At 39.9% G+C, this 17002-nt stretch overlaps 1 protein-coding gene across 4 annotated transcripts in view; it reads right to left on the bottom strand.

Moving 5' to 3' along the window:
• Positions 1-17002, bottom strand: part of Lmo7 (LIM domain 7) — a 97786-nt gene that overhangs the window by 8610 nt on the left and 72174 nt on the right. For 2 of the 4 annotated variants that reach the window (XM_055609620.1, XM_055609622.1), the window contains 12 exons: positions 16255-16369; positions 14986-15147; positions 13779-13966; positions 12829-12889; positions 11196-11252; positions 9333-9358; positions 8965-9069; positions 8105-8197; positions 7302-7729; positions 6194-6259; positions 2577-2629; positions 128-341 (listed from right to left, as the gene is read on the bottom strand). In XM_055609620.1, coding sequence (XP_055465595.1) covers positions 128-341; positions 2577-2629; positions 6194-6259; positions 7302-7729; positions 8105-8197; positions 8965-9069; positions 9333-9358; positions 11196-11252; positions 12829-12889; positions 13779-13966; positions 14986-15147; positions 16255-16369 — 1568 coding nt within the window. The remainder of the gene's footprint in view (positions 1-127; positions 342-2576; positions 2630-6193; positions 6260-7301; positions 7730-8104; positions 8198-8964; positions 9070-9332; positions 9359-11195; positions 11253-12828; positions 12890-13778; positions 13967-14985; positions 15148-16254; positions 16370-17002) is intronic. The other 2 variants (XM_055609621.1, XM_055609623.1) reach the window with 1 other exon arrangement.

Genomic DNA, 17002 nt, shown 5'->3' with positions numbered 1-17002 from the left:
AAAGAAAGAAAGAAAGAAAGAAAGAAAGAAAGAAAGAAAGAAAGAAAGAAAGAAAGGGAAAAAAAAAGCCTAGAAATGAGACATCTGCCTCACAGCAAAGACTAAGTGATTGTCAGCTGTCCCATACCGCCTCATGATCCCAGGCAGGCAGATGGGCTCTTTGTTTACACTGGCACTGCGCTGCCGGATCCAGCTGTTGTCATTGTGGAGAGATGTCCTCTTCCTCATTTCCTGAAGGATTTGCTGTCGCTCTAACTCTGCTTCTGAGGGGGCTTGATCCTTCTTGGAGCTCCTCTGTGAAAAGCCAGTGGTCCCAATTCGCTCTGAATATTTGCTGCTTCCTAAATTAAAAACACACCAAGAGCTTATACATACACAAGAAATGATAGGGTTCAGCCTCCAAAGACAGTGCAATTTCAAATCCAACACCCTCCATATGTGCTGACACCATCTATCTCTAGGGACATGTCTGCAGAAGAACAGACAGCAACAAGCTCACTCCTAATTCTTGGAAATTCCAGTTCCACATGCAGAGAGGCCAAGGGGTGCACAAGAAGACCATCAGGGCTGTCCACAAGAGCAAACAAACAAAAAATCCCTACAGATCCCAGAATTGCTCAGTTACAAAATGTTCATCCCGTTCCTCCTTCTTTTCAAACAAGTGCACTCATTGAAGGCTTGCTACCAAGAGTCTGAAGGGAAACAGGGAATTTTCCTTTACAAATATTCTCTGTCCCTCTCCCCAGGGTGGGGAGAGAGAACGGAAATGCACACATTTTAATTGACATGGGATAAATGTTCATGGTAGAAGTCACAGAATATGTCATGACCACACTGTAGGATTGTTCAGTCACTGACATAACTCTGATGAACAAAAAAAAAAAAAAAAAAAAAAAAAAGATTGTCCATAATACCACCACATTTGTATGGTCTCTAAGAAATTTACAAAACTGCAATATCACTACTAAGTGGTGATTTTGTCAGCTCTCATCCTCAGGGTTTGCTGATTAATTTCTTGTTTATATAAAACACACATAGACTGGAGATATCCTTTAGCCTGAATAAGAAAATTTTAACTGAGGATTTTTTTTTCCTTCTCTAAATTCACTGTTATAACCACACTTTCAGAATATTTAGTTTATCTGGATACTTCTGCCAAGTAAGCAATGAGCAAAACCACACAAAAAAAATTTTTTATACACACCTACACTTAGTATATTAATAACAACATCAAAGTGTTTATGGTTTAAATAAAATACTTTGCATTTTAAAAGTATTTTAATGGCATAACCAAGTCATCCCATTAAATATGTAATAAGTTCTAATGTCTGCTAATTAACATTAAAACGCGGGGCTAATAAAGGGGAGAAAGCACACAGTAACTACTATCCAGGTGAGACACGGAACGAAAGGATGAACAGCTATCTCAGATGGCCAGAGGCGCTGCACTGACAACCAGGTTTCACTCAGAGCGGAGGAAAAACACCACAGGCCGTAAGCGTGTACCAGAAGACACGTCTACTTATTTATAAAAATAGCTAGGGTCAAATTCAAGGGAGAAGAGCTTGGATATCCAAATAGGAAAGATTCAAAGACTGGGGAGACCACATTAGAATTATCTGCTGAGAGGATGATTATTTAGAGCTGAATTTCCTAAAGGGAAGGTGGGAACAAAATGTTGGCAAGTTAAATAGAGCCGCGATCATTGAGAGCCTACTTACTCCAATGAGGATACTATCCCAATGGAAACTAACTCTATGAGCTTTGACCTGAGAGACAAATGAGCTGTCATCAGACCACCCAGGACAACGGGAAAAATAAATACTTTTCTTAAAAAAAAAAAATCCTTCTCAGTAACTGAAAGATAGCAGATGAAATATAAATTATTATTATTTATTATTTTTAAAAACAGAAAGAGCTGGCGCTAGAAGCCTGAATGCCCTTATAGGTAGGTCATGAAGGGCTGACACCAAAGCTTGTCTGGCTACCTCAATCCCCACCTGAACCTTTCTTCATGTACAAAAACTGACCAATAATTTCCTTATGCAAACTCCATGCAAACAATGCTTATTGCTCAGGGCTTTTCCTTACTTATGTAATTTTAGTTATGTGGGGTTAACCAGAACCATATTTTATATCAAGTTCCAAGCTCCAAATGATTTTCATGAAATAAAAGAAAAAAATCCCTATCACTTTGGACTTTCAGATCTTTTGCCATTTGCAAGTATGACTTCAGATTTATATAGGATATTTAAGTCCTCGCCACCATATTCTGTCCTCATTCTTTAGATGCAAGATAAAGTCTACTGTGCAAAGCTGTGGCAACATTTTTCTTTGCAAACTTCCCACATATTTCCATAGCTATTCAAATGCCCCAGTACAATACTCTATAAAGAAAGCCAAAATAAACACAACATAGTTGTTTTGTTTTACTCAAAATAGCATGTTAAGCATCTAATATTAATGAATCTAAAGTGTCCTGCACTTAAAAATACTAGTCATGGTATATGACCACAAAATAAGCAATTGTGCTCTATTAAAAAAAAAAAAAGTTTAAATACAAAAATCACACTTACCATTTTTCTCTATGGAGGGGTCATTTAGTTCTGTAGTAGATCTTGATTTACTTCTAAAACAGAATATATTAAATATGTGTTATTAAGAAAATTTTATTTAACTCCAGAAAAGATGGTTTGGTTTGGTTTGGTTTGGTTTGGTTTGGTTTGGTTTGGTTTGGTTTGGTTTGGTGGTGGGTGTTTATTTTAGACAGGGTTTCACTGTGTAGGCCTGGAACTCACTTTGTAGACCAGGCTGGCCTCGACCTAAGAGATCCCCCTGCCTCGGCCTCCTGAGTGCTAGGATTAAAGGCATGAGCCAAAACACCTGGCAAAGTTGTTTTTTTTTTTTTTTTTTTTCTTTTAAGCAGATGATTTGTTTCCTGTGCCTATTGAGAATCTGTGCTTATTTTCCAATGAAGGAATTTGCTCAAAATTGTGCAAACTAGCAGAAAACAGAAGATGGGCTGGAAACAGATAAACATGTGGGACCCTCTCTCCTTCCTAGGAATACAGAGACAACCTGGCAGCTCTGCCCATGCCAGATCCAGCCAGATTTCCATCTTGCTAGGTTTACAAAGCACCAGGCCCCAGACCACCCAGAGTCAGTCTGTGGCGCTCCTGAACACTGCCCACTCTCAAGATGCGAACGTCTAAGGCACTGGGAGGCCACAGAGCATTCATCCATTTGTCAACTGCCGTCCTGGCATTCAAAACAGGTAGGAAGGCACACTGACTACGCAGGCTACCCTGAAAATGCCACTTTCAATCTATGTAAGTGCACAGGCTCATCTCCACGTTCTAATTAAACGAGCTAAACTTCAGAAATAGCATTAATTCCGTGTGCATGTACACATCTGTATATCCAATGTATACCTGCATTCTGTGAGATAACCTAGAATGCATGACAATGAGCCACAGATGGCAGCCAGCTGTATCCGTCAATAGTCACACCTGCATTTACACAGGAAACACTTGTTACCAGATGTTAGGCTGTACTCTCTGATGCCTATAAAGTATAGACTGTATGACATATATAGTATTTTCTGTATTATATATAATACTATTTATAGAATTATGTATTATATAGTAAAGTAAAATATATACACACATAAATATATATCAAATAGTATCCCCTGCCTGATTATATAAATCCAGTCACAGGTTTAAAAGACAGATGTAGAATAAGCTGGCTTTGAATATACAGAACTCCCTCTGCCTCTGCCTCCCAAGTGATAGAATCATAATTCTGACCTTTCGTTTATTTTTGTTGGTTTGATTTCTTAAGCAGTTTTTCACTACCTTCCCTCTAGGCAGATATGCAATGCCTGAAGATCTGAGCTCTGAACCTTGATAAGCTGGAGTGACTCCTACCCTTTCTCATCTTCTTGGGGCTCTAAGTGAACTGTTAACCTACGTAAGTTCCTGTCTTGTCCAATATAAAAATAGGATTAAATACACCTTCTTCATAGAGCTGTACTAAGAAATAAACTATGTAAAATAAAATTCTGAATAAAATGATAAGACAAGGAAGGAGACATTTTGGTGAGCTCTAGTTTCACTTACAAGTTCACTGTAATCAGGCCATTTATCAGAAGGCTTTTCTCTAGCTATTGTAGGTCCATTCCTCCCAGGTTATTCCTGCTCTTCCTCCTTTCCCCTCTGAGCCCTGTCACTAAACCTGGTTAAAAGTAAAGGTACCTCCTTCCTTATATCTAACAAAGAAAGCATCCATCCGACAGGAAGCATTTCAGCCAGGCAAGCAGAGGTCAATACAGACTGAATATTTATAGATGGGCTATTCAAACGTCTTTAGTGATTTCAGAGCTGCATTTTTTAATTACTTGAAAATATTAATGCTTAATGCTTTAGGAAACTTTTTTTTTTTGCTCTAGTAAACTTTAAACACATGTTCCTTTTCTTTTTTTATTAATTACATTTCATTCACTTTGCATCCCCCCATAAGGCCCTCCCTCCTCCCCTCCCGTTCCCACCCTCCCTCCTCCTTCTTCACCCAATGCCCCTCCCCAAGTCCACTGCTAAGGGAGGCCCTCCTCTCCTTCCTTCTGATCTTAGTCTATCAGATCTCACCAGGAGTGGGTATATTGTCATCTTCTGTGGCCTGGTAAAACTGTTCCCCCTTCAGGGGGAGGTAATCAAAGAGCAGGCCAATCAGATTATGTCAGAGGCAGTCCCTCTTCCCATTACTATGGAACCCACTTGGACACTGAACTGCCATGGACTACATCTGTGCAGGGGTTCTAAGTTATCTCCATGCATGGTACTTGGTTGGAGTATGAGTTTCTGGGAAGACCCCTGTATTCAAATTTCTGGTTCTGTTACTCTCCTTGCGGAGTTCCTGTCTTCTCCAGATCTTACTATTTCCCACTTCTTACATAAGATTCCATGCACACTGCCCAACAGTTGGCCATAAGTCTCAGCGTCTGCTTTGATAGTCTGCAGGGCAGAGCCTTTTAGAGGCCCTCTGTGGCAGGTTCCCAGCCTGTTTCCTGTTTTCTTGTTCTTCTGATGTCTATCCTCTTTGCCTTTTGGGATGGGGATTGAGCGTTTTAGTCAGGGTCCTCTCTCTTGATTAGTTCTTTAGATGTACAGATTTCAGCAGGTTCACCATATATTACATGTCTATACAAATTTCCTTTTCTAATAGCTGAAATCCTATTTTCCTTCCTAAACCTGACCAGTGTTTTCTGACACACTGTCTAAGAGAAAAATCACAATTCTCACCATATGCCCTAAAAACATAATCATTTTTAGGTGAGCTTGAGCCACTCTCCATGCCCCTTTAAAGCAAAAGGTGTCCTGGATTAAGTGCTACACACATCTGTAGGTCCAGCATTTCAGAAATTTAAGGAAGAAAGAATGCCAGGGCTACATCACGAGTCCCAGGCAAGCCTGGGGTAAGTACTGAGAGCCTACCTCAAAGATTTCATTTAAAACATTGTTCTGAGTGACCAAAAAGGAGAGTAATACAGCCTTTTGTTTCTGTTTGTTTGTTTGTTTATTTGGTTTGTTTTTTTTGAAACAAGGTTTTGCTTTGTAGCCCAGGCTAGCGTTGAGCTCATTATTGTTCAGGTTAGCCTTGAACTCACATCAATTCTTCTATCTTAGCCTCCTATGTACTGAGATTACAAATGCAAACCACCTAACTATGACTCCAGCTAGAACGAGCCTTTTGACTTTAGTTTGCACAATAACTTGGATTGCTGGTGTTTGGGGGACTTTCTCCATTTCTATTTCTTCTCTTCCCATCCACAACATATTAAGATTTCACTGGCTTTTTGGATGTTGAAGACAGTCACTCTCATTCCCCCAGACACTTCCACCAACTGCCCAAAGCAGAACTAGAGTTCCAGTTAACTAACAACAGATATGTAACCAAGCCCAAAAAAACAGAACCTGGTGAATGAGTTCAGTACAGATTGTTGAGCCACAAAATCGTAAACTACAATAAAAGGTAATTGCTGCACAGCAAAAACTAACTGATACAAAGAACAATCTTCAAGTTTTCTTTGTATTCCATAAGACTACAGTAGCTGCATAACTCTTCCAGGTGAACCAAGGAACATTCATAGGAAGCAGACTAGCACCACCCAGGTAGAAGGAAGTAGTCTACACACCTGTCACTGGGAAGCCATCCTGAAGGTTCTTCTTCTCTCTTTGGTAGATCGTAGGAATCAACAGGCCTAAAAAGTAAGAGAAATTTTTATTAAAATATCAAACTTCAAGACATCCCCTGACTTTAGGAATATCAAAATAGTATTGTGGTCTCTTTATGTTAATTGTCTATGGCTCAGGAGCTAGACAAGCATTTCAATCAACTGCTATAGGAAACAGAACTGTATGTATTTGCCAATCACACGTCCACTCATTCATTCACTATTTAAGCATATGCTGGGATGGGACGAACCTCTATATTCTGATAATGATCTAGGGCTACAGAAATTTTTTTTAAGAGTTGCTACTTTGTCAGTCCTGATGAGATCTGATAGGTTAGGGTCAGATAGAAGGGGAGGAGGACCTCCTTTATCAGTGGACTAGGGGAGGGGCATGAGGGAGAACAAGGAGGAAGGGGGAGATTGGGAGGAGACTAGGGAGGGGCCACAGCTGGGATACAAAGTGAATAAATTGTAATAAATAATTAATAAAAAAATTAAAAAGAGTTGCTGCTTTGTAATACATCCTCTTAGGTTAGGGAAGCCAAGAGAAAAATAATGCAGGCTAGGGTAGTGTAGAACGAAATAGTAGGAAGGCAGAATCAGGTGTTCTGGAAAGGCTAAGTTGGTTATGTCAGGATAGTTTACATCAAATGAGTAGGCCACACATACGTGAGGGAATTCGTCTCCAGAGGTAACAGAAAATACTGAAGTCCAGGGCAGAGGGTCCTGGAAGTTTCACAGGAGGGAAGCAAAGAAGACAAGTAAACAAGGGAGACAGTAAACCAGGGAGGAGCCTACATGCTAAGGCCTAAGAGGGACCAAAATAGAGCTCACAGGGGCTTTCTAGGTTTGGCACGGAGTTTTGAGGATGTTGGAATATGCCAGGAAGCCATGCAAGGGCTGAGGGAATTAAAGTGACACAATGGTGTCTGTGGTTTAGAGGCTCCTTTGAACTGCTTGATTCACTTGTGTAAAGAAAAGAAGGCAGAGGCAGGAAGACATACAGGGTAAACCAAACAAAGCCATGGCTATAGAAACTCCTTGGTGCCCTTCAGCGATGGGGACAGACCTCCGGTACTGGTATATTTTGACCGAAGTTTCTCGCTCCCTCTCTGCCTGGAACTTCTGTGCTTCAGCTCTTCTTTGCACCTCAGCTTCGGCCTGGGCCTGGGCGTCTGCCCGGGCCTTGGCTTCTGCCTCCTCCTGTGCCCGAGCGCGGGCCTGGGCCTCAGCTTCCTGCTGCTTCCGGAGCTCCTCTTCCTGAGCCTCTTGTTCCTTCCGTTTCTTCTCCTGCTCAAGCATGAGCTGTTGCTGCAGCTTCAGACTTTGATCCTCACAAACGGCATCATCTTCCAGCTGGCCCCTGTCCTCCTCTCCGGCCCGGGTGCCTTCCCTGTCCGAAGACTTGGACCCTTCACTCCAAGTGGGTTCCCAGGTGGCAGCCACAGGCTCCCGTGAGGTCAGAGAAATGCTGCTGGAGGTTAGGACCATCAGCTCCTAGGCAGCCAGTAAAAGAAAGAAACACCATCTGTGTCTCTATCATTTCACACAGATTCAGCTGTAGATGAGATTAATGGCAAGCAGCCCAGAATGGCAAGAAGACAGCTACAGCACTAAAAAAATGTCATGTGAATAACTGGGATCTAAGGCAAAGCAGAAAGACCATTCAAGCTCTATGGAATAATTATTTGATGCTATATGAGAAAAACTAGGAGGAAAGTTAAAATTTCAAAGCAAATCTCTAACACTATAGTTCAATATATTTCCCAAAGAGTTACAGAAGTGAGTGTGTGTCTAGAGGTGTGGTGCTTGCTCCTTAGGTTCTCCAACAAGGTAGAGAGAAGGAAGGAAACAAGGCATGCTTCATGCTACCTCATCCAAGTACTTGGAATTCTCTCTCTCAGCCTCCTGTTGGGCCCTCTGCCACTCTTCCCTCAGCTTCTCTTGCTCACGTTGGTATTTCTCCTATGGGGAAATATGGCATAATAATTAATCAAGGTTTCCTTCTCATGGGAAGCAATTAACAATTAACGATTTTGCTGTCTCTAAACCTCCATGTCAGTCTTTCATGTGACCAATCAGAGTTTAGTCCCTGAAGAAAAGAAAGAAAGAAAGAAAGAAAGAAAGAAAGAAAGAAAGAAAGAAAGAAAGAAAGAGAAGGGAGGGAGGAAAGAAGGAAGGAAGATGGAAGGAAGATAGAAGGAAGGACAGAAGGAATAAAAAGAGAGAGAGAGAAAGGAAGGAAGGAAGAGAAGAAAGAGAAAGAGAGAGAAAGAAAGAAAGAAAGAAAGAAAGAAAGAAAGAAAGAAAGAAAGAAAGAAAGAAAGAAAGAAAGTCTTGCAATAAGCTAAAATACAGATATCAGGAAGGCACATGGTATGAGAACTGTTGTCCAAGCTCTAAGGCCTCCAGCTAGGATAAGAGAGACTAATCGCCAAGCAGACCTCATCTACAGCCGACATGGACTAGTGCTCATAGTCTAGGCCACTCACTCCTGACTGAGCCCCTTGGGTCTCCAAATTACCCATAAGGGTTAGTGCGTGATAGTTTTTAAAATCATCAAAGTAAGGGTTTAGGGCAGGGTATGCACACTGTACGGAGAAGGGTTTGCTTCTGATGAGGACCCTGGCTCGGTTCTGCCGTTTTTCACGCTTGCCTCTCAACACTGGTTGGCCTCAGGCAGAAGAGAGCCCTGAAAGCTAAGCCTTCTGTTTGCCGCGGCCTTGTGGTACCTGCAGTAGGCGGTCCTGCTCCTTCTGCCACCGCTCCTGCCGTTTTCTCTCCTCCTCTTGATCCCATGCCCAGCGACTCGGGGCACTGAGGGTTGGAACCGGAAGCTAACCAGTTTGCGGCACAAGAGAATGTAAGCACAGAACAACATGAAATCATTAAGTTCCACGCTCCTCAATTATTCATCTCACACTGGCTTAACCTACAGCAGGGAGACACAGTCTCACATTTCAACGTCAAGCTTTTCAGCTTATTACAACCTGGTCAACATTTACGCCACCTTAAAACAAGGCGAGAAATACTACTTGTCGTAATCCAGTCCCACCAAACTTCCCATACATACTCCCAACCACGAAAGTCTAATACTCACATCGGGAACCACAGAATCAGAGCTTCCTGCATCGCAGCACAAAGGCAAGGAAGGAAGAAAAGCACAATGTGAGTCTCATTTCTACAAAGTTAATTATTTTCAGGGAGTTGGACCTCTAGCTGTTCCTGCCAGTATATCAAGTGACAGCAGCTTTTTTTGTAATACAGCTATGTGTGAATCCTTTTTCTCCTGTTCCATCTTTACTCACCTTCCAAACTCAAATTTAGAAAAACAGAGAAAACTGCTCAGACTCTAGGGAACAGGGCTGTTTAGTAACAGAACAGAACAGTTTAGTAACTGAACAATGTCTGAGAATTTGGCTTAACAGGGGGGGGGAAATGCAAACATTAGAACACCTCCCAAACTCAATTATTACAGTCACCAAAACTATGAGAGCAGCTAATCTCTCTTTCCAGGTCTTCTTCTTATGAGTGGCTTTCTATTGATATGATGGCAAAAAGCAAGCTGAAGACACCTTTTCGTCTTCTCTTATTTGAAATACAAGTATTCAAGCTTGATGACGGGTAAACTAGCAGCCACTGTATTATCATTATATTTTGTTTTTATTTTCTGACACAGGGTCTCGTGAGGCCCAGGACGGCCTCAAGCTCATAGATGTAGCAAACACTGACTAAACTTTGAGTCTGCCAGCCTCTGAGATTACAGATGTGGACCAGCCTGACTGGCTAATTTCTTTTATTATGACTTTGAGGCACTGTTTACTCCAGGAAAATGTTCTTCCCTAAAGTAGCTCATTGAAGAAAAGTGAGAAAAAAAACTAGAACAAAGACAAGAAATTATTTTGTTTTAGCCAGATTAAATTAGGTCTGTATTATCACTTCAATTGAATAGCCACAGAAAATAGTGAATTTAGGAAAACAAAACAAAGGAAAAAAAACAAACAAACTATGAATCAGAAGCACCGACAGCAGCTGATAAACTCTATTCAGGGTCTAAGAGGAAACTTAATGTACTTTAAGAAGAACATTAGGTAATAAACACAACAGACACAAACCCAGTAGGTGTCGTAAAGCAGACATTGACCTGTTTCATTAATCTTTAAAGAAACAGTAACATTTTAGATGGCAACTGTAAATCTCCTGTGATGTTGCAACTAAAATGTTATTAGATATTACTTTTTCATTCTTCAAAGCAAAACAGAGTTGGAGCCGCATTCAGAAGACAAGCATGTTAGACAAGTGTGAAAATGAAGAAAGCTGCATGCAACACACTTCATGAGGCGGGGCCGTGCAGCTACACCAACACAGGTGACTTCTCAATGCTCCTGTACTCAGGAGCAACCAAATTCTCTTTATTTCGAATTTCCTTTGTCATCAACATAGTAATCGTTATCAGTCCTCCAGTATTTCCAATGACCAAAAACAACTTTGTTTGGCTTTTGTGTGTGTGTGTGTGTGTGTGTGTGTGTGTGTGTGTGTGTATGTGTTTGTTTTTATAAGTCGACCAAACATATGTTGGTGTAATCTAACACTGTGCAAATGATAGGAAGCAGTAAGTTGAAAATGAAGTTCCTCATTTCTTACTGTTACCCAGTGGAAAAACACATGTGTTTAACAGCATCTCAGTGCTTTGGTTGTTTTGTTTTTTTCACAAGGTTAAAAGAGAGAAACACCTTGAGAGATAGACAAAGGACACGCAAAGACCCATTACCACAGAGGTAGACCCATGAGCTGTAAGAAAAGCCTGGTGATCCTGGGGAAAGAATGGAAATGGGTTATGTTGCTTGGTTGTCACGACAGCAAGATGGAAGGAGATTGGTACCCAGCAGCACAGACTAGAAGGAAGAGTGGCGAGTGAGACAAATGCACGAGAACCCAGGGAACAGTTGGCTTTATGGTTTACCTTGTTCAAAAAATTGTGATCGCCTTTTTAAATTTTTCAAAGAAATGGATTCTGATGCTAGTTGAAAAGAATAAGAAAATAAATACCATGTTATTCATTTTAATTTCTTACCGCGGGTAAATTCAATGACTCTTGATATGCCTTTCCAGTCTGTAGCAATATTATTTTTAATTAACAAAATGTATAGCCACTGAAGACAGAGACTATTTCAAGGCAGACACACATATTTAGTAGTTGTACTACATTCAAATTAGTAAAACTAACAAATACTTTAATTAACTATTTTTAGTAGACAGCACTGTACTTTCAGGTAAAGCACAGCCATACCACCAGCTTAGTGCTCAAGGCTTCCAAGAAATGGAAACTAACACTTTTTGTTAGTTAATCAACCCAAAATTATCTCTACCAACACATTTTCACAACATGATGAAGGAAAGCCCAGAAGTATCTGGAGAAGACCAGAAAAGCAATACAGCATAAAGAACAACCAAATGAAAATAAATACTAGAATTAAGGTATAGACATCTGATTACAATATTTTGTGGCATTTAAGAATCTATACATGCTAATTTAAATCTTATTTTTTTAATGCGGGTGAGTCAGAAAGAATAAGAAAACATAATCTGACTTCTCCCACTGATCAGTCCCAAGACTGTAGGACAAACTGTAATTATCCTCTGATAGTGGCTGATGCTCACTTATCTAAATAAGTCTCAAGTGGCATGCCCTGCACTGGGTCCCCTGGTCACTAAGTAGGTGTCTTATCAATTGGCTCTACCACCTGGTCCATTGGCAGAACAGAACTGGGATCCTTAGATTTTTTAGTATCGTGAAGGAAAATAAGCAATGTTTATTACTGATATAGATAAATATATCAATAGAAATGAGGGACAAAGATGATGATCACTGAGGAAGGCAATTCATAAACTTTGGTCAGCTCTGCTCAACATATTGACAAACTGGCCATCTGTCTTTAAAGTCATGACAAGCAGAACAGCCCCACCACAGGAGGCCTGGCCACATGGTGCAAGACCTTCTTCTGGCCTCTTTCCTGCTTATATGGAGCTGAAAGTTCTGTCTGAGATATCTAAGGAACGACACACAGTATTCAGTAGCTAAATTATTTCTGAATGGTCAAAGCAAAGAAGAGAGGGAGAACTCCAACATTGCCCTGTATACTCTGCCTTCTTTTCCAAGACAAGCAAGAGTGACTTCCTACGACTGTCGCTACCATTGGTGATTCTCTGCCAGGATCGGCTCTCTGCACATTTGTCCTTTTCAGAACAATGAAGGAGGAGAGGAAACCTCATCATTTTGTGTTTAAAGAGGATCTCCTGCCAACACTCCAAGGCCCGGAAGCTTCTGGCTCTGGGAAAACCTGTTCTTCTTATTTGGTTTAGGCACCCAGGGATGGAGCACTCCAGAGCCTGCTGCCAAATTTGTGTTTGTAGCTCCTGAGCCATTCCATGCTGGGACAGATTCCTGCCCACCTGGCTGCAGCCAGATCTACATGCCAATCTTGGTTTCAACTTGTTGTGCATCCAGTTTTCTTTCAGTTACAGATATTAATTTTTATACCAGATCTCCAGAGCTATGATGTACTTCTGTGAAGCAATTGAAAGCTGATTTTTACCTTTTGAATCAAAGGTGCTGCTTTCCTCATGAATTCCATTGATTTGTTTGGATTCAGTAGACTGAAAAGGGTAAAAATGCTAATTAACATTCTCTCTGATTGGAGTTTGGACTTAAATAATGCATCTCTCATTAGGGAAAAATATCTTTCAACAAGATGGGTTTTTCAGGATATTGACTCATTCTTCACAGCCTCTATGTGTAGTAAAAACTTAATTTTTTTCATTACTTTCCAGGACTTGTAAGAGGATTATTGACTAGCTATAGGCAAGAATGACCATAAATTTAAGCAATCATTAATATTCTAAGAAGCATGATAGATAAAATAGTCATCGTTTATTGGGCTTATATTTATGAGCAGTAAAACAGCCATTAATGATTCTTTAACAAAATAAATCTAATATAAATAAATACTTCCTTATATTAGATAAGTTTATTCAGTTCAAAGTTTAAATTATCAATTAAAATTATAAAAACTCTATGAAAAAAATATTTCTTTAACATTTTGATATTTCCTGCATTGCTATTTGATTCAATTCATGAAACTGATTATGTGTTAGTCGGGCATGCAATCCAACCTATCAGATTCACCCACATAAGAATTAAAATGCTTCATGAGGTTTCATAGTGCACAGTAGACTAGAGAACACATAGATAATTTATAGCATATAATTTCCCACAATTGCTACTTCTCATTCACACAGATCTGAGAGATGCTTGTAATGATGAAAGATTGGTGAGAAATACCAGTAGAGCAACATTAGGGAATGATGCTACCATTACATAACTCAATAATAACAGACTAATAAAAATGTCCCATCTTTTCAAAACTACGCTTTAGTCTATTTATTAAGTGTAACCTAACTATTTAGTTTTATATGGTAACAAAACTGTTTAAGAAAATCATTGCATTCCCCACAGGTAGTAACAGTGTTACTTTGTTCTACTTACAGGACTCTGAAGGCTTTCAGAGAAATCAGTTGTTACTGACAGACTTGAAGACTTGTCTGTGTTGTAAATTCCTGAAGTTGTATCAGTCGACTTTGTTTCAGGTGAACCTATAATTTTGGTAGCCACACTGGTAAGATTGAGGGTTTTATGCCGTATAAATGGCAGGGAAGGTTGGTCTTTGCCCCAGTCTGATTGGCACATGAAGATCAAGTAATGAACACACATAGATGGTGAAGTGGAAAGAATAAAGTTACTGAATGCACAGATACAAAATTGTACACAGACAGATGTACAGTCAGACAGATGAATCAGGTTGTGTATAAATGATCTGGGGACTTTTGGGCTTTTACCAGCAGACCACCTCCCCGAGACACAAAGGTTAAAAGTCATGGTAGTAACAAGAAAACTAGCAAATATGCTGATTCTTTCCTTAAACTGGGACTACATGTTATGGGCTGACACCAAAAATTGGTGAGTCTGAAGCGACTACCTGCCTCTTCTCACCTAACCATCACCTATGACACACAAACACAGTGATGTGAAGAGCAGATTAAAGTGCTAGGACAATAAATAGGAACATGTAAAACTGTGAGCTTGATGGCAGCAGTACGGTTAAACACTGCAGACAACGTTAAATTGGACTGCCATTCATTTCGGTTGGTTGGTTGGTTTTGGTTTGTTTTCTTGATTTGTTTGTTTGGTTGGTTGGTTGGGGTTTTGTTGTTGTTGTTGTTGTTGTTGTTATTTTGTCTTTGTTTTTGAGACAAGGTTTCTTTGCATACCCCAGCTGTCCTGGAACTCACTCTGTAGACCAGTCTGGCCTCAAACTCAGAGATCTGACTGCCTCTGCCTCCTAAGTGCTGGGATTAAAGGTGTACAACATTACTTCCCACCTCATAGTGCCATTCTCAATGGTCAGCTTTGTGACTTCCAGGTACAGATATCCTTGCTTTTGATTGATGTTTGCATTCAGCCAGATCAACCAAATGCTATAGAATTCAGTAGATTTGCTAGTGAAGCACTTTCAGAAAGGCTATTCAGAGGATCTGTTCATGATTTGTCCCAACACAATGACAAAACAATTATAAGCACAAAGCTAAGTCAAATGGGGTACGGGAGAGGATTAATAAAGCCAGTTGTTATTAACCGTTTGCCAAAGTGGGGTTTCCTTATTTAGAAGACCAGGCATAGTGGAAAACTAACTCACCAGACTTTCCGTAGCGCCTGACATCCATCACTAAGTTTCCAGTTTCTTGGGCATTTGCCATGGCTTCCTCCCACTTTTTTGTATCGTTATATGAAAACTTGGTGTTATTGATGGCAAGAATTTCATCATCCACCTGCAGCTGAGACAATTCTGCTGGGCTACCTAAACAATGTAAAGTAAAATAAATAATTGAATAAGAAGAAACCCGCACACTCTGTTCTCTGTTGTTTCTGTAAAGTAAAGAGAACAACTTTTTCATCTCAACTAGTTCTTATTGTTTCCACTAGAGAAGCAACACCTAAAATCTGAGTCTTTATATCATATGAAGTACCAAGAGTAGCATTTATTTCATAGTCTGTATTTTCATTTTCATTGATAGGAGAAATGTTAAGTTCAGCCAATAAAAATAAAACTTAACTCTCCAAAGGACTAAGAAAAAAATGTAATTATTTTTAAATTAAAAATGTGAAATGTGTACTTTAATTGAGCATCAGTTAGCACTCTGGGGGTGGGGAGGAGATGAAAAAAGTCTCTTCAAACTGCATAATATAACCACTAAAACTAAAGAACCGTGATTACAATAATCTTGAAACTTAAAAGAAAGAGCCAGTGCCAACACACAGTTCTGTATTATAAAAATATGTAAACAGAGACCTCGTCTCAAATAGAATAGACCTCACTGTAATTTTCAACCTTGTGGGTGTATTTAGCTGTTTCTGGGTTTCCCTTGGCATATCCCTGTTTGTCAGAGAAGTAATTGTCCAGCATAATCCCAAAGCACCCTGAACATATAAAAAGTGAAGCATAAAATATTAACAGTACTTAGAAAACATCATTCTTGGCTGGGGATGACAGCGGACAAAGGACCTAGCATGTATGACCCATTTGGATCAAGCCACTGCCAACAACCTCCATGTTGGTCTATGACATGCCTGTTTAGATCTACCATAAAACACAGTTATTCATGGAAAATTTACACTAAATCTTCAGATAAGTATTACTTATTAAAAATTTTTAGAAATTGAGGTTTCAAGAAAGAAATTCTCTAAGTTTACAAAATGGTCTTCCAAACCAAAATGAATTAGGAAGGGAAAATAAACAGTCTGTCATTTGTAACTGCAGCAACTAGTCTCAGGGCAGAAACTTCATCTCTGGCCTCCACCGAAATGCATCTTTCCCACGTGTCCTTCCTACATTCCAAATAAAGTTGCTCTCGTTTCCCACACACAGCAGAGAAGGTAAAGCAATAGAGTTAGGTCCATGGTTTACCTTTTTCAACTGTTGCTACGAAGATCCCAGAAAAATCCCATTTTATTGTAAACCCAAAGACAGGTTTGCTCCCAGGCGTCTGGTTTATGCTGATTCTCATATCGCTGAACTGATCCTGAAAGTAAAACATGAAACGCTGGTATCAGATGTCCCTGGCACACACACAGGGAAAACCTATCCATGAAAGATGGGAAGCCGCACCAAGGCACGCCTGCGTTAGTCCATTACCAAACAGCAGCTTCCCACTTTCTCCCTTGGGGCTGATAAAAGTTTCACTTATATGTATATCATGAAATAGTCTTTTCTGCTAAAATAAGGTAAGGGCAAATCTGTCACCAACCAATGTTTTCCTTCATTTTAATACAATCCTACATACAGACTGGACGTTAATAAAGTCTAGGCTTTTGTTCACTATAAAAGCAAGTCTAATTTGCAAACCACTTATTTCATCACCTAAAAACAAAAGAGAGTAACTTAAAATATGCTTTTAAAATGATAGACAGCATATTGAAAAACAATCGACTGCCAATATTAAGCATTTGTAGCTGATGCAGGCAAATGCCCCATAGATGTATAATCAGAAATCAGTAGAAGCAATCCATCTGGAATTGGCCGGGTCTGTCTCATTGGGCATATTTGTTGCCTCAAGTGGATCATGGGATACACAGGCAAAGACATTGCTGATGCCCATGCTACAAAATGCAGAACTCTTATCTTAGAGACACTGCACACAAAGACATCCAGCATA

The sequence above is a fragment of the Psammomys obesus genome, unplaced genomic scaffold (genome assembly GCF_907164565.1).
Source record: "Psammomys obesus unplaced genomic scaffold, mPsaObe1.curated_primary_1811, whole genome shotgun sequence".
Lineage (NCBI taxonomy): Eukaryota > Metazoa > Chordata > Mammalia > Rodentia > Muridae > Psammomys > Psammomys obesus.
Note: the sequence above shows the minus strand (reverse complement) of the source record. Positions and strands in the feature narration are given on the sequence as shown.